This window comes from Chiloscyllium punctatum, chromosome 39 (genome assembly GCF_047496795.1).
Source record: "Chiloscyllium punctatum isolate Juve2018m chromosome 39, sChiPun1.3, whole genome shotgun sequence".
Classification (NCBI taxonomy): domain Eukaryota; kingdom Metazoa; phylum Chordata; class Chondrichthyes; order Orectolobiformes; family Hemiscylliidae; genus Chiloscyllium; species Chiloscyllium punctatum.
This window is the reverse complement of record NC_092777.1, coordinates 67017709-67038906: the sequence shown is the minus strand read 5'-3', so window position 1 is coordinate 67038906 and position 21198 is coordinate 67017709. Positions and strand designations below refer to the sequence as shown.

Here is a 21198-nt window from a genome sequence, read left to right as displayed (position 1 = left end):
TGGACCAAATAAACTGGGATATTAAAGAATGACACTAGTTAACTGTTAATTCTCATTTGATGATGTAATCAGAAGGTCCTCTGGCTGGTGTTGAGTTGTAAAACATCTTTTGAGATCAGTTTCTTCATACACACGACAAGACTGAACTGTTTAAGTTATGATGTTCTGCAGCAAAGAAGTAATAAGTAGAGAAGTGATGCTAACCTCTGTTGCACCACACACTGGCCTGGTCACTGTGCTACAGAAAGGACATTCTATAAAGTCGCCACAATCCTACTGGAACATAGGGTGGCTCTTCTGTTAGGTGACTGTAACAGGAGGGTCACCACCCTCAGGTGAGGGGAGAGGTTGACAGGGTGTCTCCTTCATGGCAACCTTAACCAGTGAAGAATTGAACCTATACTGTTAGCATCACTTTGAACTGCACACCAGTAGTCCAGCCAAATAAGCTACTTTAAAACGAAAGGACATAGTAAGCCTGGAGGGGGTGCAGTGGAGATGAACAGAAGAGCATGGCTATACATTTCAGGAATGGGGTTGACAGACTGGCTCTCTCCTGCCTTGGTGAAGAGAGGGCTCAACGGTGACTGAATGGAGGTATTCCAAATGACGACAGGTTTCAGAGTGGGGACAGACAGTGTTTCCTGATGTGGGGAAGAGCAGAATTCCCAGCTGTTAGTACAAGTGCGATCCTATTGGGGATTCAGGAGAAACCTTTTCCGTTCCAGAGTGGGAGTAGGTGGAACTCACTTTGTTAGGGAGTGGTGGAAGTGAATAGTACAGAAACATTTAAGGTGAGTGGCATAGGGTGGGTTAGCCATGGGAAATGCAGGGTTTTAGGGATGGACTGGGTATGGGTAGGATGTTCCTCAGACGGTCGGTGTGGACTCGATGGGCTGAATGGCCTGGTTTCACACTGTAGGGATTCTATGATTCTGTGTGAAGCTAGATAGGTATTTGGGAGAGAAGAGAGTGGAGGAGGCTCAAGTTGGGTTTAAACACTGGCATGGCCAGTTTGGGCAGAGTAACCTATTTCTGTTCCTTTTTTTAAGAGTACAGGTAATTATTTAGGAGGGAACTTTACAAGGATCAGGGAGGGACAAAAATGAGGGAAACAATTGGGGCAACAGGACTCAAGGAGCCAGCTCTGTTAAAGAGCTACCACTGGGCCGAGAGGGGGAGGGTGATGATCTAGTGATCTTATCACTGGACTGTTCTAATCCAGAGACCCAAGTAACTCGACTCCTGCCCTGGCAGATAGTGGAATCTGAATTCAATAAAATTCTGTAATTAACGATCTAATGATGACCATGAAACCACTGTCGATCCTCAGAAAGACCCATCTGGTTCACTGATGTCCTTTAAGGAATCCTGACCTGGTCTGGCCTACATGTGACTCCAGACCCACAGCAATGTGGTTGACTCTTAACTGCCCTCTGGTAATAAGGGATGGGCAATAAATACTGGCCTGGTCAGTGACATCCTCCTCCCATGAATGAATAAAAACAAGTGCAGCAGATTAAATAACCTTTGCTGTAGTTTCTGCATTCTATGAATTAAAAAAAATACATTTCCTCTCAAACTGTCCCCCATCAAACACTCCCAGGACAGGGACAGCATGGGGTTAGATACAGAGTAAAGCATCCTCTACACTGTCCCCCCCATCAAACACTCCCAGGACAGGGATAGCATGGGGTTAGATACAGAATAAAGCTTCCTCCATCTGATGTACTAAAATGAGGGTTGCCCCTGGGGAGAGGGTAGAAACAGCGGTTTTGTTAGGTGCGTTAACACCCTGTTCTCGTCCAACAGGCTTCCTATCTTACATGGAGTCGCAGCTGCTGTTTGCATTCTGCTGTATCTGTGCTTCCTGTTCCCTGCATGCTCGCCTGCTTAACCAAACTCTTCGCTGTCCTGCACATTACTTTGAGCTGACACCTGTTGGACGAATACTGAACCGTTTCTCACAAGACATGGAAACAATTGATGATCGGATCCCAGCGTGTGTTGAGGACCTGCTGCTGTGCTTCTTCGATGTCTTGTCCACTGTGTTGGTGCTGGCTTACTCCATTCCTCTGAGTCTCCTGCCCTCTCTTCCAATCGCTTGCCTGTACTTTTCTCTGCAGGTATTAGGAGTGTATCAAGAGAAACAGACCCTGCTGAGGGATTTTCCTGTAAGAAACACATTCTGTGAAGTGTAAGTCCAGAAACTACAGTACACAGAATGTAGGGTAATCCCAGACTCCACTGGCAGCCTCTGCTGAATTAGGTTTGATTTCTCTAACATTTGGACAAGGTGAGGTGAGAGAGATGGCATTAGGTCCCAACAGAAGATGTTGGTTTCAGATGAGAGGCGAAAATAAGTCCCAGGCTCAAAGTCAAGTTTCTGTTTATTTTGAACTTTATTGTCATCATAATTCCATTGTCTTAAGTCTAATTTATTTTTTTCAATCTATGCCCTTTGGACTGGTGCCAGTGTCTGGTCTGTTGAGCTGTCCCATCTCTCTCTCTCTCCCTCCACCCCCCCACCACCAGCACCTTTCCCCACAGAATGAATAAACCTTACCCAAAGAGGAGTCAGGCTGGATCTGTGTGTGTGTGTGAGAGAGAGAGAGAGAAATGCATCCATTAGTCACAGGACGGCTAAACGTAGCTGATCCAGTCAGATTTCCGGGATGATCATGAAACTCTTATTCAAGCTTTTTCTGTCTCTTGTTCACTTTCCACTCTGACTGTTTCACTCCATCTCACTCTCTCCCATTCCCTTCCCAGTTTGCACCTGATTATTTCTCTTCACTGCCCCCAACCTTGTATCCTATTAATCTACACTTCCCGCTTCCTAACCCGTGCCTGGGAGGAGAATGGATTTTGCGGGGGGGGGGGGGGGGGGGGTGGTTTGCTGAGAGAGAGCTTGGGGTCTGGTTGTCAGAAGGTGACCAGCAGCTGGGCCCCTGTTATTTGCTAGTTTTGGCTGTGCTGCTGGGGCTGTGAGTAATTGAGTGTTAGGGCCTGCTTCAGTTTCCATGCCTGCTTACTTATTTGTATGTACACAGTCTGTACTCAGCCCCTAACTTGGGACCATCAATACCAATCAACAACATAAAAAGAAACATTACCTGGTTCATATGACTGTTTTTGAGATCTTTCTGTGTGCAAATTAACAAATGCATTTCTAACATTAGAACAATGCTTTCACTTCAGAAGGTACTACGTTAGCTGTAACCCACTGTTGAGACCATCGATTGGTTGTAAAAAAACGCTATAAAAATGAGGGTCTTCTTGCTTGCTTCCAGTCTCCCTGACGTTTATGGTTGTGTGCTCTGTAGTGTTCTCTGTCCTTTGACTGCTTTCCCTCTTCTTGCACAGGGCTCTTCACGCTCACAGGCAGCAGTCTGAGCCGGGCATACTGTATGCTCAAAGCCTCCAGGCTGATCCACCTTCACATGCTTGAACATGTCCTCTGTTGTTCTCTGTCCTTCTTCGAGTCAACTCCCTCTGGGAGGATATTGAATCGCTTTGGTAAAGATATGGATACGATTGATGTCAACATTCCTGAGAACATTGACATATGGATTCGCTGCTTCTTGTACACACTCGCAGTCCTGCTCATTTGCTGTGCATTGAGTCCAGCCTTCCTGCTAGTGATTGTCCCTTTGCTGCTCTTCTATTGGCTTGTGCAGGTAAATAGGACTGAGCTCTCAACTGGTAAGATCTGGAAATCTTGCAGAGTTGGGCAGTGTTTGAAGTGAACTGTGAATCTGAGTGAGGTCTTGCAACATCAGTGTTCTTGTATGTCGTAGGATGGGGGTGGGTCCCTGTTTCCAGCTCAATCCCCAGTAGTTTCTAAATCTCACCCTTAACTGTTAATTGTACCTGGGATTAAACAGAAACTGCTGGAGAAATGCAACAGGTTTGGCAGCATCAATGAAGAAATTAACATTTCAAATTCCTGACTTTGGAATTGGAAAGATGGAAAAGTCTTGGGGTTAATATTATAGAAAAAGTGAGAAACAAGAAGAGGAGAAGGGAATGTGTGAAGGAGGGGAATGTGTGAAGATTGCAGATGACAGGTTTAACAGAATAAAGAATGAAGTGGGAATCATCCGAAAGGAGAGAGAGAGAGAGAAAGAAAGACCAAGGGTAGGTTAATAGCAGAGGAGAAAGGGCTGAAAATGTGTTGCTGGAAAAGCGCAGCAGGTCAGGCAGCATCTAAGGAGCAGGAGAATCAATGTTTTGGGCATGAGCCCTTCTTCAGGAATCAATGGCAAATAGGTTAATGACAGAGCAGAGGTCAGCTTAACTGAAAGCAAAACAAAAATAAACAGACACTGGGAGGGAAAGCAGACAAAATTGAAGCATAGAATTCCTAGTGTGAAACTGTTGAACACAGCAGTAAGTCCAGAAGGTGTAAAATGCCAAATTGGAAAATGGTGTGGTTTCTCCAGCTCCATGTTGGCCTTCACTGGAACACTGCGCCAGTCCGAGAGCAGGAATGTGAATGAGAGAGGAAGTGGTGGATCAAAATGGCAAGTGACCAGAAAGTTAGAGATGCGCTTGCAGACTGAGTGGAGGTGTTCTGCATTTGGTCTCCCAGAATCAGGGAGATTAGATTGAGAGCAGTGGAAATTATGGATTAAAAGAAGTCTATATGAATTGCTGCTTCACCTGGAAGGAATGTTTGGAGCCTTGGGCAGTGAGGAGTGAGTAAGTAAAAGGGCGAATGTTATAGTTCCCTCAGTTGTAAGGGAAGGTGTCTTCAGAGGGGAATGAGGTGTTGGAGTGGTAGAGCAGTGGGCCAAGGTGGTAGGGGAATAGTCCCTTTGGATTGCTGACGGGGGAGGAGAGAGCAACATGTGTTTGGTGATGAATACTACCAAAAAGAAAGCCTATCCCCGTAAACGGAGGCAGAGTAATCAAGGAAGACAAGTCAGAAATTGGCCAGGTGAAAATGAGAAACAAAACCATTTCAATTTTCCAGTTCCACTGGAGTAAGAATGTCCATGGGATGAATCCACCATCTGTGGTTAACCAGAAAGGTTAAAGATGGTATAAATACATCCTTTTCCTTTAAGTTTGATACTAGGACAGACAGCACTACAGAGGATTGGACAGAATATATTGTTACAACACTGGGTAAACTCTCTTTCTTAATTTAAAACCAGCAACACAGAAAAGATTTATCCCATGCAGTGGTTTGTGAAAATTAGATAGGCCAAGAAAAAGTAATTAAAGTAAAACTTAACTTTATTTCTTAAAGTATAACAGAGAATAATTAACTAACAACTAATCACAACTCCTTCCTCTTACCTATCTGTTATCTTCCCTTCTATAATACTAGTCTGATAAAACTCCCAATTATGATTTATAAAACAAAACTTCTTACCTCAAAACCAGGCAGCTTTTATTTTTTCTGAATTCCAGTCTTCTTCTCAGGGATTTCTGTTTCACAGGTTACTGATCGATAAAGGGACCTTTTCAAAAGAGCTATTTTTATCGGGCAGTCTTTTTACATGCTGGTGGCTTGGCAGTTCTCCTCCCAACTGTTCAATTTGCCTGGTCTTATACCCACAAAGCATTGGATTGTGTCATTGGCTTTTAAGATTTTCAATATAGTCAATTCAAACTGGTTTGGAGTTTGGTATTTTTCAGGGTATAATTTAAACTGATTGGCCTAATTCGAATCTGATTGGATGACCTGGGTTTATATCTGCTGGCATTTACAGTAAGAGGTGACCTGATTGAACCCGAAGTTTCTGAGGAGTCTCCATAGAGAGATGTGCAGTAGATCTGAGCATCACAAACTCAGGGTCACTGTTCCAAAATAACCCAAACTCTTGTCTGAGGATTGAGTCTTTGGAAATATTTCTAAAAATGTGGTGGATGTGGAGGCCCTTAGTATTTCAAGGCAGTGTTGGGTAGATTTTTTGTTTGGAGGTGGGGCAGGGAGGGAGTGCAGTGAGAGGTTATTGAGGGTAGGTTGGCATGTACATTTTGAGATTACAATCAGAACAGCCATGAGCTTTCCTGATTGCACAACAGCCCTGAAGGGACCGAATGGCTGATTCCTGTTCTGCGTTTGTATGTTTTGATTTACTTGTACTTCTTTCAATCTAGTCTACAGTAATGACTGCATGTAACATGGTCTGTATGATTCTAGGCCCTGATTGGGAGGATTGAAAGTCTGCCTTTTCTTGCTGAATGTCTGGGAGTGGCAGTGGGCCGTGTATTGGAGGAAGATCCCAGTCAATAATTACAGCAACTTGGAAGTATAGTCTGCTTTGACCCTCCCCAGAATAATCTCCAAGATCCTGAGCAGTCTCTGAATTTACCTCTAAACGGGGCCATGCTGTGATGTTATACACATTGTTTATCTGGAGGTTGCAGTGTGAAAATCGTTCCTATTATTGTGAGTGTGCCTGTCTCCATGTGCCCAAGCATTAGAGGGTACAGTCTGTGTCCATCAGGGATGGCAGGAATGAGTTGCACATGTCTGTACTCCATGCATGGACATGAGTGTCTCTGTCTCTGCTTCCACATGTCTGTGTACCCACCGAGGTCTAACTTCTATATCCTGAATATCATTTGATGAATTCACCTCACTTTCCTCTCATTCCTGCTTAGTGCTGAATCGTCTGTCTTATCCAGTGCACTGTTCTCCAATCATTTGGGTAGTACTTGCCATTGGGTTACAGTGTTCTGGGTGAGGGTCAGTGCTGAGGGAGTGCCGCACTGTCGGAGGGTCAGTGCTGAGGGAGTGCCGCACTGTCGGAGGGTCAGTGCTGAGGGAGTGCCGCACTGTCGGAGGGTCAGTGCTGAGGGAGTGCCGCACTGTCGGAGGGCTGTGTCTTGGGTGAGACATGAAAGCAAGACTTCATCTGCCTGTTGAGGTGGATTTCAGATTTCCTGGGACTGTTTGAAGATGGAGTGTGGAGGTATTACCTGTGTGTATTGATGGCAGCAGGTTATTGTTCTGGAGATGAATCCCTGTTGTGCCTCCTGAATTACCCTCTGAAACCCCCACCATTATTGCTCCACTGTGTTCCTATTAGGCTCCCCTTCCAGCTCCTACCATGTGTCTTTTTACTCAACTGTCAGACCATTACCATCTGATTCCATCTTCTCCCTCTTAGACTGCAGGGTGAATTCTACCAAATTATAGTCACTATCCCCGAGGGGTTCCTTCACCTTAGGCTCCCTAATCAAGTCGGCCTCATTACACATCACCAAATCCAGAATTGCCTGTCGCTTAAAGGGGGCTCAACCACAAGCTGCTCCAAAGAAAAACCTAAAGCTCAATGATATTCCACTAATTTCATTTTCTTAGATCAGCTACCAACTTGATTTTCTTGAATAGAATAGAAATTTATTGTCATGTGGACTTTGACATGAAAAATGCAGTGAGATGTTTTATAAATCGCCCCACTATGGTGCCAGCATCAATCACAGGTCTCTCACATTGTAATAAGAAAAGTAAAATTAGTAAAAAGTCCATCACAGTTCAGTAAACAGCTGCTGGGCTTTTAGGGAAAGCCGATTTAGAAACAATGGGAAACCCTAAACAGGCAGCTGGGCCGGGGCGGTCACTGTTGGGCTAGGATGCTGGAGCCACCGTGTCTCTGTGCCGGGAGAAGTCTCCTGTTCCCTGTCTGCTCCTCCAGGATGTTCCCGCTGATCCACTCTCTGTCACTTTGCTGATGCTTCTGCTCCTTGAGGTGTCCAGGCCTAGCTACACACCTGGAGCCTTGGCCTAGAATCCGGGCCTGGGGAGTTACTCACTGGGAGACCCCAGGCTGGGCTGAAGCAGTATCTGGCTCATCCTGGTGTTACTGCCGCTGGAGGCCTTCTCCGTCACTCGGCACTCTCCAGGCTCACCGGGCAGCACGGTGGCACAGTGGTTAGCACTGCTGCCTCACTGCGCCAGAGACCCGGGTTCAATTCCCGCCACAGGCGACTGACTGTGTGGAGTTTGCACATTCTCCCCGTGTCTGAGTGGGTTTCCTCTGGGTGCTCCGGTTTCCTCCCACAGTCCAAAGATGTGCAGGTCAGGTGAATTGGCCATGCTAAATTGCCCCTAGTGTTAGGTAAAAAGGGTTACATGTAGGGATATGGGTGGGTTGCGCTTCAGCAGGTCGGTGTGGACTTGTTGGGCCGAAGGGCCTGTTTCCACACTGTAAGTAATCTAATCTAATCTAAAAAGTAAACAAAGAGAAAAAATGCAAAAGGGGAAAAAGACAAAGCTGACAGCAGCAGGTGAGCCCCAGACTCCGTTCTCCTTCTCTGCCCCCATCTTGGATCCTTCTCCGTCCACCTGCACATTGAAGTCCCCCATGATTTTTGTAACAGTGTCTCTTACATGTCTTTTGCATCTCCTGGATTATTTTCCTCCCCACATCCTGACTACTGCTAGGAGGGCCGTAGATAACTCCCATCAGCATTGTTTCCTTTGCAGAGCCTCAACTCGACCCAGATTCCACACATTGACTATCACTGCTGGCTGTCGTCTTCATTTTTTACCAACAAGACCACTCCGCCTGCTCTGCCCACCTGCCCATCCTTTTGATTGGCTGTGTATCCATGGGTTTTAGTTCCCAGCCACATTCCTGTAATACCCACAATGTTGCTCCTGCCAAATTCACTCTGCGCACTACCTTGTTTACTGAGTGTATTTAAGTACAACATGAGTACCATCCTTCTCAAAATTGACTCTGTCCCTCTCCCTCTCCCCTCTCTGTCCCTGTGTGTCTGGAACGAGCTGCAGTTGCTCCCAGTTTAATGTTGGGCCTGTCACCCCCTCCACAATCTCCATTTCTTTGGGACTGACTGGTGTCCTGTTCCTGGCAGCAGCCAGATTTCGTAGAATGCTGGACTGGTTCTTGTGCAGGAGGCTATTCAGCCCATCGTGTTACACTCTGCCCCATCACAAAGATGGATGGATGACAAAGTCTTCCCAGCTGTTACATCAGTTGAGTCCACTTCAACGTCAGTTTATCTGCAGTTTGTCTTACACCTGACTATTCCCATACACTCCACACTGTACCCTCTCTAAACCTGACAGCATGTCAAACTCTTGCCACACCAGATTGCCTGTCACCCTGTGTTTGTTGACGCATGCTGGCTTTGGGTGCAGCATAGTTTTGATTTTAATATTGTGCAACTTTGTTGATGGCTCTGTCACCCTGCCATGTATCTATAATCTCCCGCAGCTTTTAACTCTCTGCCCTCCACCATTGATGGGCAACAGCCCAATCTCTGAAACTGCCTCTCTACACATCTGTTTCTCTTTATCATGATCCTACTATTCCTTTTTAACAAACTCTTTAATCAATTTATTGCTAACCTAATCTTTGTCTTGTTAGTCTGATGAGGTTTGGGATATCATGCTACATTAAAGTTGCTGTATAATTTCATCTTGTTGTAGATTTGACTCCCTGCTCTGTCCAGTTGTGAATTGTGACTTTAAGGAAGGCTGGCCATTCTGGCCTGGTGGGGAAATCTCGCAGTACCTGAGCAGGCTGCCAGGAACTCTTGGTTTGTTTAGGAAGGGGAAAGCTATCTCTCCATTGACGACAATATGGATTTAATCAGCACATTTCTCACTGGTGCACTTTGGATGGGTGTTTGTGAAGTTCTCCCAGTTTAATGGGGTTGGATCTGTCCATTGCCAGATTTCCTTGTCCTTCCTGATTCTGATAGGAATGGATCTCTGTCAGGTTTAGCTTCTCCGGTCCCATTTTCAATCAGTTTTGCTAAACACCGGTGGCCCACAACTGGCATTGGTGAGGATCAGTTTCCAGTGAGTGAGAGTTGTGTGTACATGGCTGTGGGAGCATGTCTATAGAATGGGTGTGTATCTGTGTCTGTAGATGTTTCCCCCACACACAGTCATTGTGCTGCTCTGTATACCCTCCCCAGGCCCTGTCAATGCTGATCTGATAGCTTTGGGACGATTTCTAATGCAGCACGGACTGCTGAAGGAATTCTGGCTGTATCCCTTATCCTTTACTCTGATGCTGTCCCCTTGCTGTCACAACGCTCCTGTTGCTCTGCTATATAATGGTGCATTGTCACCAACATGCTTGTTATTTTAATGTGATAGATGAACTCTCCCGTGTTTATCCTAACCGCAGTTGGTGTATTTTTAAATTTTTATTCCCAACTGTAGCGTTTCTATGTGGCTACATCCCGGCAGCTCAAACGTCTGGAGTCTGTCAGCCGCTCGCCGATCTACTCTCACTTCTCCGAGACCATCACCGGCTCCAGCGTGATCCGAGCGTATGGCAGGCAGAACAGCTTCATCCTCATGAACGATAACAAAGTTGATGCAAACCAGAAGAGTTATTACCCAGGCATTGTATCAAACAGGTGAGGCAGGGATCCCAGAACATTAGGAACATCCTCCACTGACACAGCAACAGGCCATTTGACCCATCTATTCAAGACTGATCTTTCTGCTCCACACAATCTCCTTCATCCTCTCCATATCTCTCGATCACTATATCCTGTTATTCCTCCTTGTGTCATGTGCTTATCCAGTTTCCCCTTAAATATCTCCGTACCAATATCAGACCCAGTGACTGTGAACATTCTCCCCACTCTCTGGCTTGTTTCTTTTAGTTTCCAGTTGGTTTTATTAGTGACTGTCATTGGCTCCTAGTGCTGCAGAAATATCTTCTGTGTCTATCCCTTTCATAATTTTAAAGTGATTTTTCCCTCAGTTGTCTTGTCTCTAAAGGAAAAAGCTTCTTCAGTCTTTCCTGTTATCTATAACTGCCCAGTTCAGGGATTATCACACAAAACCATTTTGCACCCTTACTAGTGCCTCTTTGTCCTTTGAAATTCTAAACAATTTGTGTTATGTGAAGTGTAGTTTAACCAAATAAGGGCAAATTTTAATGGATGTTGGAAATCTGAAATGAATAGAGATTGCTGGAGAAACTCAGCAGGTCTGGCAGCATTGTGAAAGGAGTTGGCATTCAAGTCTGGTGTGGATCATCTTTCGGAACTGAAGGTTTAACCAAGATTGGATACAGGAGTAACATAACTTTCAATTCTAACCCCTCAAAATGAACCTCAGTGGGAGGGATGAGTCTGTGCAGAGAGATGGAGTCTGTTTTGGGGGAGGGGGTTGCTCTGGGTAGTAGAGTCCAGGCTGAGAGTTGGGGAAGAGTCTGGGTGATGGGTATTGTAGTGCTCCTGTCCAGCTCTGAGTCTTCTCCTTGCTCCTCAGGTGGCTGGGCATCCGGATTGAGTTTATTGGTAACTGCATCGTCCTTTTTGCTGCTCTCTTTGCTGTGATTGGCCGAGCTCACCTGAACCCAGGGATCGTCGGCCTGTCTGTGTCCTACGCTCTGCAGGTAAGGGACTCCTTTACCATCCATGTAAAGCATCGCCTCTGCTTAGCTTTCACTTTTTTATCTTTTATACTCTCTGGCTGTCCCTCCCCGTATCTTACCACATGTCAAAAAGGAAACACAGCAACCAGTTCATGCACAGCAAGCCCCCACAGTTAAAAAGAGATAAGGATCAGATAATTTGTTCCAATGAGAGGAAGTGAGGGAGAAGTACTGGCCCTAGGATACCAGGGAGAACCTGCATGCTCTTCTCGGGGAGGTTTGGGGAGAAATGTTTTATTGAGATAATCCAAGGCCCTCTCTGCTCTCAGTTGTTAATAAAAGATCCGAGGGCATCATTTGAGAGTAAATGGAGGAACTGGATGAGGCCATTCAGCCCCTCCAGCCTTTTCCATCATTCAGTGGGATCATGGCTGATCTGTGACCCAACCCCAGCTTTGCCTATATCCCTCAGCACCATTGGTTATTAAAAGTCTAATAATCTCTCAATTTAAGTTTAACAATTGAACTCTCATCAATAGCCTTTTTTTTGAAGCAACATCAAGAATGCTAACCATGCTGTGTGTGTAAGAAGGTTTCCTAATTTCATTCTGACAATTGCTGACCCTAAATTTTAAACTGTGTCACATCATCCTGGATTCCCAAATCACAGAAACCAATTTTTGTTTCAGGTCGATGACCTTTCATCAGATGCCTCCCCACAGATGCTGTAAGACATGTTGATTATTTCAAGCACTTTGTTTTTTATTTCAGAGCTCCAGCATCAGTTATCTCTATCATCTCCTCCTGGTCCCTTTTAATATCCTGAAAACAGGTCAATTCTTTTAGTCACTCATGGGACATGGGCATCATTGGCTAGACCAGCATTTATTGCGCATCCCTAGTTGTCCCTTGAAGGTGGAAGTGAGCTACATTCTTGAAATGCTGCAGTCCATTTGCTATACGTAGACACACAATTCCCTTAAGGAGGGAATTCCAGGAATTTAACTCAGTGACAGCACATGAAGGAATGGCGATATATTTCCAGAGCAGGATGGTGAATAGCTTTGCTGGAAACTCAATGGTCTGGAAGCTGTTGTCTGAGGAACCCTGGTGCATCTTGTAGACATTGCTGCTACTGAATATCTAGAGCACAGATTAAAGCTGACACCTCCATTTCATAATGGTTTGTACTATTAGGAAATCAGAATCCGGGTACTGCTGAATTAGAACACTTGTATTAAATTACCAGAACATTCCATCTAATCATGCAGGTAACCATGTCTTTAAACTGGATGGTGAGGATGACATCGGACCTGGAATCTAACATAGTGGCAGTGGAGAGAGTTAAAGAGTACTCAGAAACTGAAACAGAGGTATGTGACCTACTAAATTCCAGATGTTTTGTGGTGGGTGGGGAGGGGTGGATGTTGTTGGGGACCAAAGGTTCAGAACCATTCAAATGGGCTGCTATGTCCTGGATGGTATCAACTCTCATGAGCATTGTTGGAGCTGCACTGCTGCAGCCAACTGGGGAATATTCCATCACCCTCCTAAATCTGCAGAACGTAGAACATGACAGCGCAGTACAGACCCTTTGACCCTTGATGTTGCGCTGACCGGTCATATCAATCTGAAGCCCATCTAACCTCCACTATTCTATGTATATGCATATGCTTGTCCAATGAGGACTTGAAGGCGGACAGGCTTTGGGTGGTTGGGTAGTTACAGAATTCCAAGCTTCTGCCCTGCTCTTTTAAACTCAATGGAACGATTACAATAATTGGTCAACATGACTGTTGGTTTGTAGGTACAGAATGATAATGCCTTTGAATCTGGCTGGATTCGCTCTGGTTACCTGCCCTCCAATAACCCAAACTTGGAACATTGGTGCATTTGTGAACATCCCCACTTCAACTTCAAACCTTATGATGGAGAGTTTGGGGGGGGGGGGCGGGGGGGGGGGGAAGGTGGTGCACAGCGATGGTCAATGGGGAAAATGTCAAACCCCTCTCAATTTAACCAAAACACCAGCCCCAATCTGTTATGGTGGGAATAGAGGTTTCCTTCTAATAATTAAAAATACTCAGAAAAGCTCACCTTCTCCCCTGTGGTTAAATTAAAGGAATCTCTCAAATGTACTTTGTAAGTAACAAGTAACACTATTTAACCCTAACAGTGAACAAATTAACAGAATTACTAACAAATCAAACAATTCCCTTCCCCCCGCCCCCCCCCAACTATTTACTATTCCCTAACTGAGGGTTTTAGGAATGGGGTGGGTCTGGGTAGTGTGTTCTTTAGACTCGATGGGCCAAATGGCCTGGTTTCACACTGTAGGGATTCTATGAACTAAATTCTATTGGTATGCTGTTCCAATAAATACAGGTCCAACTTAAATAAATCCAAGTAATAAGAAAACTGTACATTAAAACAGATTGTGAGAACTTTGAGAGACTATGTCTTCTGGAATGCTTTACCTTCCCCAGTCACAAACCCCTTTTTCCGCTGATCCTGTTGTCAGGGATATTCTATCTGTAATTTATTTTGAATAAAATATTAGCTATGAAGGTGCTGTGGGTACCTTTATTATGGATAGATGGTGCGTTCTGAGAGCTGAAAGTTGCTATCTGTTCAGCTGACAATTGGCTCTGATTTTCCAAAATTTTATATCCTTGATGACTTATTAATTTCTTTAATTGGATTGGTTCGAAGAAGTCAAAACAATCAGATTTAAATGTGATTGGGTTTTGGTATCTAGGGCCTGGTTTAAATTAATTGGCTAATATTCAAGCTAGTTGCCTTATCAAAACAAGCCTCAGGTTTCCAAACATGCAGCCAATTGATAAGTTTCAATTTCAGAATAGTCTAATCTGCAGCTCGGCAGATATTCTGTATAAATAGAGCTGAGAAAAGCACTTTTCCTCTGAGACCATGCTCTCTTTCCTCATCTTTTTTTATAAATACATTCTAGCTTTCTGCCTTCCACTTCATGAATACTCAACACAACTTCATAACACTACCCTGAGGCCCTCCTGCAGCCATGTCCTTGAGCAGAGGTGACTGATCTCTGACAACCACAACCATCTTTCTACATGTGACAGATATGATTCCAATCAGGAGTTTCCCGGATTCCAGTTTTGCTCAGGCTTCCTGATGTCACACTCCCCTCACCTCCGAAATTATTTAAATTTGGAACAAAGATGTGATTGATGTGGAACAAAGAGTTCTGGATCCGAGATCAGGTTCCAAATTGTTGGTTAGAAACATTCCAAAATACTTCCTGGAGATGACTGGAGCACTGAGGAGAATTGGACCACCGAGCATCATGAAAACCAGAGACTTTACATTTGGGGTAACAAAGTGAGATCTTGATAAATGTTCATCACTGTGGGTTTTAAAGAAACCTGACTGATGGGGCTTATGCCCGAAACATTGATTCTCCTGCTCCTCGGATGCTACCTGGCCTGCTGCACCTTTCCAGCACCACACTTTTCAACTCTGGTCTCCAGCATCTGCAGTCCTCCCTTTCTCCTCCCTGATGCAAGGCAGAGGCTGAATGACCCTGATCCTAACCCTTTGTCTAAATACAGGCTCCGTGGGTAATTGAGGGTAACCGCCCTCCAGAGTCCTGGCCACAGGCAGGGAATGTGGAGTTCAAAGGATACAGTGTGCGGTATCGAAAGGGTCTGGACTTGGTGCTGAAGGACCTCCATCTCAGTGTGCATGGCGGAGAAAAGGTGGGTGAGGGAAACCCAATCCAAATAGTCTCTATTCCATTTAAACCTCATCGTATCGACTTGCTGATTCTATTCCTTGCCCCCTTATCTATTTTTGTGCTTACTGGATAAATTCATCAATTTAGATTTCACATGAGCTTGGGGGAGGGGGGGTGGGTGTGGTGGTGGAGAGAGAAAAAGTTGAGAGAAAGATGACATTAATCGCGGGTGGGTGCGATATTGGTGACCCGATTTGGATGGTCAGGGACAGCACCCAAAGGCACATTAAACTGTTTTCCCAAAAAGACTAGATGAGGAGGAAAAAAAATTGGGGAAGGAGAGAGTAGTCTTGATCTGGGTGCTGTCTGAAAGCTGGTTTTGAAGGAAAGGATTACGCTTCAGAAGGAATTGGGTAAATTTTGGAGACAGGGTAAAGGATTTTGAGAGACTACCTGGCTGGCTCATTTCAATCATCTATCAATGCCTCAGATCCTAGTGAAAGGTGATGTTGTTGGAAAGAGAATAGAGCTACAAATGGATTTCTCCACAGCAAGCTGTCTGACCTAGAATCAAACCAAGAATGAGCCACCGAGAAACATCTGTGTGAGGAAGGGCAGCAAGCACAAGCCTTTCCAGAAGGCAGTGAAGTTAATGAGAGCATGAATAAGGCCAGAGAGCTTTTGGTGTTTGGTTAGAGACAGGAAGGTGTGGGGCTGGCTGGGTATATGATTGATCAGTGAAACTTGGGTGAATGTAGCAGTTTAGAACTGTACACACTCCCTATACAGGTGTGTTCCTAACCGTATCTGATTACAGGTCGGTATTGTTGGACGGACAGGAGCTGGCAAATCTTCGATGACTCTCTGCCTTTTCAGAATCATAGAGGCAGCACAAGGAGAGATAGTCATTGATGGGATAAAGATTGCAGATATTGGGCTTCATGACCTCCGTTCAAAACTCACCATCATTCCTCAGGTAAGTAGCCTTACTAACTTCCTGCTGTCACATAGTGATTTCTGTCTGTAGTGTTAAGCCTGGATAAATATCTGCTATTGCTGCATTTGCCCTATTGGCAGACACTATCTCCCAAAATCCCCACGGCACCTTTACAGACAGGGCTATTCTGCACACCCTTGCTATGCAATAGTCCCTCAGTAATGCACTGGGAATGTCAGTCTGGATGCTGTGGTCAGGGCTCGAGTGGGGTTTATATACCCACAACTTTCTGGCTCCTCCCCTGTGGACAGCTTCTCCAGTCCACCCCAACCCATGCAAAGTCAGAGATCAAGACACCAGCAATCAAGCACCTGTTAAACTTTGGTCTTTAATTCCTCAACATGTTTCTAATTGATTAAAAATGAATCAGAACTGTCCACAAGCAGTTAGAATTGGTGTTTGCTGGAATCTTTATTTTCAGTAAATTACTTGGGTTTGTAACAAAGGAAAGTGCAGACGGCCACAAAGTCCCTGAAGCCTGCTCCTCTCTTTAATAAGCTCAAGGCTAATCTAATGTAACCTCTAATTGATGTTCCTGCCTATCCATAACCTTTCACCCTTTTGCTTACCAAGAATCTATATTCCTCCAACATCAAAGACACTGCTTTCACGGTTTTAAATAGGGAGCAAAGTTTGTGATTGTTGTTCTGGGAACATCACGAACTTTGGCTCCCCAATCATCTTCTCCAGATCGATACTGTCAAAACCTCACAATTTATCAAAAGAACCTCTTACTCTTCAAAACCTCCCGTGGACATAAGTCTAAACTGTAGAAATCTTTCCTCTGAAGACAGTATACCTATTCTAGGTTTAAGTCTAGTAAACCTTCTCCAAACTTTTAACAAAACTTGTATCCTTTAAGGAGAGCAGTGCTGTACACTGGGTGTGGTCTCTATAACTGAATCTTCCTACTTGTGTTCAGTTCCCCTCACAATAAATGAGCTCTGCAGTCTCATTTTAGATAATATGTCTATTTTGTCATAAAGAGCAATTTCACATTTTCCTACACACTATTTGCCAAATCTTTGCTCATTCACCAAACTTTTTAAAATAGATTCACTTCCTCTTCACAACTTTACCTTCTGAGTTATTTGTATAATCAAATTCAACAATACCTTCTGTCCTTCATCCAATTTAGATAAATTGCAAACATTTGACATCCCAGCACTGATCCTGGTGGCCAATCACTTGTTACATTTTGCCAACTTTTTTTGCTCATTCTCTTTGCTGTTAGCCAATGTCTATCTACACTAATCTGCTACCCGCTACATAAATTTTATTTTCCCACGTTTTATCAAGTGCCTCAGGAAACTTTAACAGTGATTGTGAAACTTAACTGTGCCCAGAGGGTTACAGACTCTTCTTCTTTGAATAGATTTACGGTTGGGATAAAAGATTTTTGGTTACAGGGAATAGAGGGACAGGTGGAGAAGGCTGTCTGGGCCCCATTTCCTTATGTTCACCACAACTCCGTTCTGTCAACTGCACAATCAGAATAGACTCCCCTTGTTTGACCACAGCTAGGTGTTCCCATTCCTAATTCCTTCTGAACTGTGTATTCAAGGATCCTGTGCTATTCTCTGGCTCATTAAGGATGAATCTTGACCCGTTCAACCAATACTCAGAGGAGGAAATTTGGAAAGCTCTGGAACTGTCCCACCTCAAACAGTATGTGAGCAGCCTGCCAGCCAAGCTGGAGCATGAATGCTCTGAAGGAGGAGAAAACCTCAGGTAAAGCCACCTCAAATAATAAACTTCTTTCATTGCAGCAAATCAGGTGATGTACTGGTCCCAGACATGCCCACTCTTGCCCAAAATAAAACTACATCCAGTACAACAATGACCATTGCTATTCCACAATTGACTGTCGACAATTCCAAGGCACATATAGCCAGTTTATATAATGACAGGGATTTATCAAAGCTCACATGCAATATAGAAGAGGTAAACTTGCCTCACTACCCCACCCCTAGCAGAGTAAAGAAACGACCGACATCTGTCCTATATCTGTCACCCCTCAATTTAAAGCTATGTCCCCTCATGCTAGCCATCATCCCAGGAAAAAGGGTCTCACTGTCCAACCTATCTAACCCTTTGATTATCTGGTCTCTCAATTAAGTCACCTCTTAACCTTCTTTTCTCCTCTGAACCCTTTCCAAAGCTTCCACATCCTTCCTATAATGCAGTGACCAGAACTGTATGCAATACTCCAAATGTGGCTGCACCAGAGTTTTGTACAGCTGCAGCATGATCTCATGGTTCCAAAACTCAAAAGCAAAGACACCGTACACCTTAACCCTAGTGTTCACTCTGCACAGGAAGATCCATACACTTAAGTTATTACTGCCATCCTAGCTCAAAGAAACAACATACACTCCCTTGTGAAAGTAACAGATGATACCCAAATCTATGATTAATCAGCTAGAAATCTGCTAAAATACACGTCAATACATGGATCTTAAAACTAGATCAGAAATAATCTTCCCTGCTGGGACCCTCCCAGTCAGATGTCATTCTATCATGGAGTCCATTCCTGTTCCATAATGGTGATGGAATAAACTTATACTTTTGTTTCTACTGACGACATACAGATGAGAACCTGAAATTCATTCCACAAGATATAAAGGGAACCTTATCTGTAGTAGTATCCAGGAGCACCTGAGGAATACCTTTTAGACACAGGAGTGGTCAGGGTAATTCTTGACTTAAATTATTGGGTTGAACAATAAGTAAAATCACTGAGGATCAAGGGAGTTTGTGCAGTGGTTTGAAAGGAAGGGTACAGGGAGGGTAAAAGGCTGGAGTTATGGCTTGGTATTCTAGAGATGACTTTGCTTACAGAAAACTGTGATCACAGCCCAGTTGAGGAATTTACATTGTGCTAATAAAGCAGAAATATAAAGGTCTTAGTGATGACAAGGACAAAATTACCAAATGGTGATGCAGATGGGCTTACACAATTGTCCCTTAGGGAAGGAAATCTGCTGACCAAAGTCTGGTCTATGTGCCCCTACACCCCCAACCTAGCACATGGACTGCAGTAGAGCAAGGTGACAGCCCATCAACATCAAGGGCAACCAGGGTCAGGCAATATATGCTGGCCCAGCCAATGACACCCACATCCCACAATTGATTAAAATAAAACGGTTCTGAAATGTGTACAACTGAGTGACTCACTGGACCCAGATGGCCTATAGGCAGTACAGACTGGCCTTACCAGTGACTTCGACATCATGTGAATTAGTACAAAGAAAGCCCGTATTGTATCTGGCTCAGTAAATTAGCTGGGACGCAGAATAAAAAGTCAAAGATTCACTTCTGTGTTACAGACGTCAGTTGAGACAGAATTGGTCTTGTCTGTGACTTGACACCAATGCACTGCTCACGTGTGAAGGTCATCACTCGGGCTAGATTAGAGAACCCAGTCAAAGCTACAACCCAACAGCAGTCAGCAGCACCCTTCACCAGTGAAGGGCTTCCAAACTGAGGGACTGGTTTTCATTATTGATTTAAATTCTTTACCTTATCTGAATATAGTGTGGGGCAAAGGCAGCTTGTGTGTCTTGCAAGAGCTCTCCTTCGAAAGACACGGATTCTGATTCTTGATGAGGCTACTGCTGCTGTCGACCTGGAGACCGATGACTTGATACAGTCTACTATCAGGACCCAGTTTGAGAACTGCACTGTTCTCACAATTGCACATCGTTTGAACACAATCATGGATTATACCAGGTGAGAAGACATTCACTTGACAGTGCGACCGCTTAAATTCCGTAACATGACAATGGATTCAAGCTAATGGGGAACCCTGGAAGAAACTGTTAATCATTGAATAACTTTATTCCACTTTCCTTCTGGCAGGGTCTTGGTCCTAGAGAAAGGGAGGATAGCAGAGTTTGATACACCAAGCAAGCTCATTGCAGAGAAGGGAATCTTCTATAACATGGCAAAGGATGCTGGACTGGCCTAAGCTAAACCATTACAAACCTGTGCAGCAAAGATGGTAGAAATCCTGGGCACCACACTGTGACTTAAAGCTTCAGTTCTAAGGTTAATGCCAAAGGAAATCCATTCCCACTCAGGAGATAATGATTGCCCTTTTTTGCAAAATCACTGAACAGCACTCTTTCTATTTTTGTACTTGATGTATTTATATGTTATGCATTTAAGTGCAGGAGTTTGATTCTTTGTAAATGTATAAAATGAACTCAACAGGAATACAATGCTGTTTTAATAAAACAAGATTTTTACTGTATGTATGACTTGTCTCACGGTGGAATTGGTAAACAAGTTGTTCCACAAAGTGTTGTCACAGACACTCCCTACACCAAGCAGAACTCAGCTAGTCTAATCAATACATCAACATAAAGAGCAAGCATTTACACAGCACCTTTTGACAACATCTGAATGCTGCCTTCACATATCTACATGTGCTTTCTAGCCAATGAGAGACAATAATATAGGCATCCAAATTATCACAAAAGATATTGCAAACTGAGTTGTCTTTTCTTGGAACGTGGACATGGCTGGTGAGCAAAGCAGTTGCTGTACATCCATAATTGCCCTTGAACTAAAGTTGAACCAAGACCATTTCAGAGGACAGTTAAGGGTCAACCACATTGCCGAAACACTGACGTCACCAGAAGGATGCTAGACTGGCCTAAGCTAAACCATTATAAACCTGTGCAGCAAAGATGGTAGAAATCCTGGGCACCACACTGTGACTTAAAGCTTCAGATCAACTGATTCTAAGGTTAATGCCAAAGGAAATCCATTCCCACTCAGGAGATAATGATTGCCTTTTTTTGTAAAATCACCGAACAGCACTCTATTTTTGTACTTGATGTATTTATATGTTAAGCATTTAAGTGCAGGAGTTTGGATTCTTTGTAAATGTATAAAATGAACTCTTAACAGGAATAAGATTCTTACCCAGACCAGGTAAGAATGGCAGCGTTCCTTCCCTATAGGACATCAGTGAACTAAATGGGTTTCCCCACCCCAAAACATTGGGCAGAACCCCAGGAACAATATTCTTTAAAATACTTCCTTTGGTTCTTATCTACAGGATGCAAAAAGAATCTCAGTTGAAATGACTCATCTAAAATAGAAGTGAAATATATATCAGCATACCCCAGTATTGCAGTGTTAGG

At 44.1% G+C, this 21198-nt stretch overlaps 1 protein-coding gene across 4 annotated transcripts in view; it reads left to right on the top strand.

The window, feature by feature from the left end:
- The window catches only part of abcc3 (ATP-binding cassette, sub-family C (CFTR/MRP), member 3), a 137525-nt gene extending 117225 nt beyond the window's left edge, over positions 1-20300 (top strand). For 2 of the 4 annotated variants that reach the window (XM_072558990.1, XM_072558992.1), the window contains exons 23-31: positions 3367-3680; positions 10163-10362; positions 11228-11354; positions 12605-12706; positions 14924-15070; positions 15866-16024; positions 17610-17776; positions 19583-19777; positions 19907-20300. In XM_072558990.1, the coding sequence (XP_072415091.1) occupies positions 3367-3680; positions 10163-10362; positions 11228-11354; positions 12605-12706; positions 14924-15070; positions 15866-16024; positions 17610-17776; positions 19583-19777; positions 19907-20015 (1520 nt within the window). In that variant the 3' untranslated portion in view covers positions 20016-20300. The remainder of the gene's footprint in view (positions 1-3366; positions 3681-10162; positions 10363-11227; positions 11355-12604; positions 12707-14923; positions 15071-15865; positions 16025-17609; positions 17777-19582; positions 19778-19906) is intronic. The other 2 variants (XM_072558991.1, XM_072558993.1) reach the window with 1 other exon arrangement.
- Positions 20301-21198: the final 898 nt, after the last annotated feature.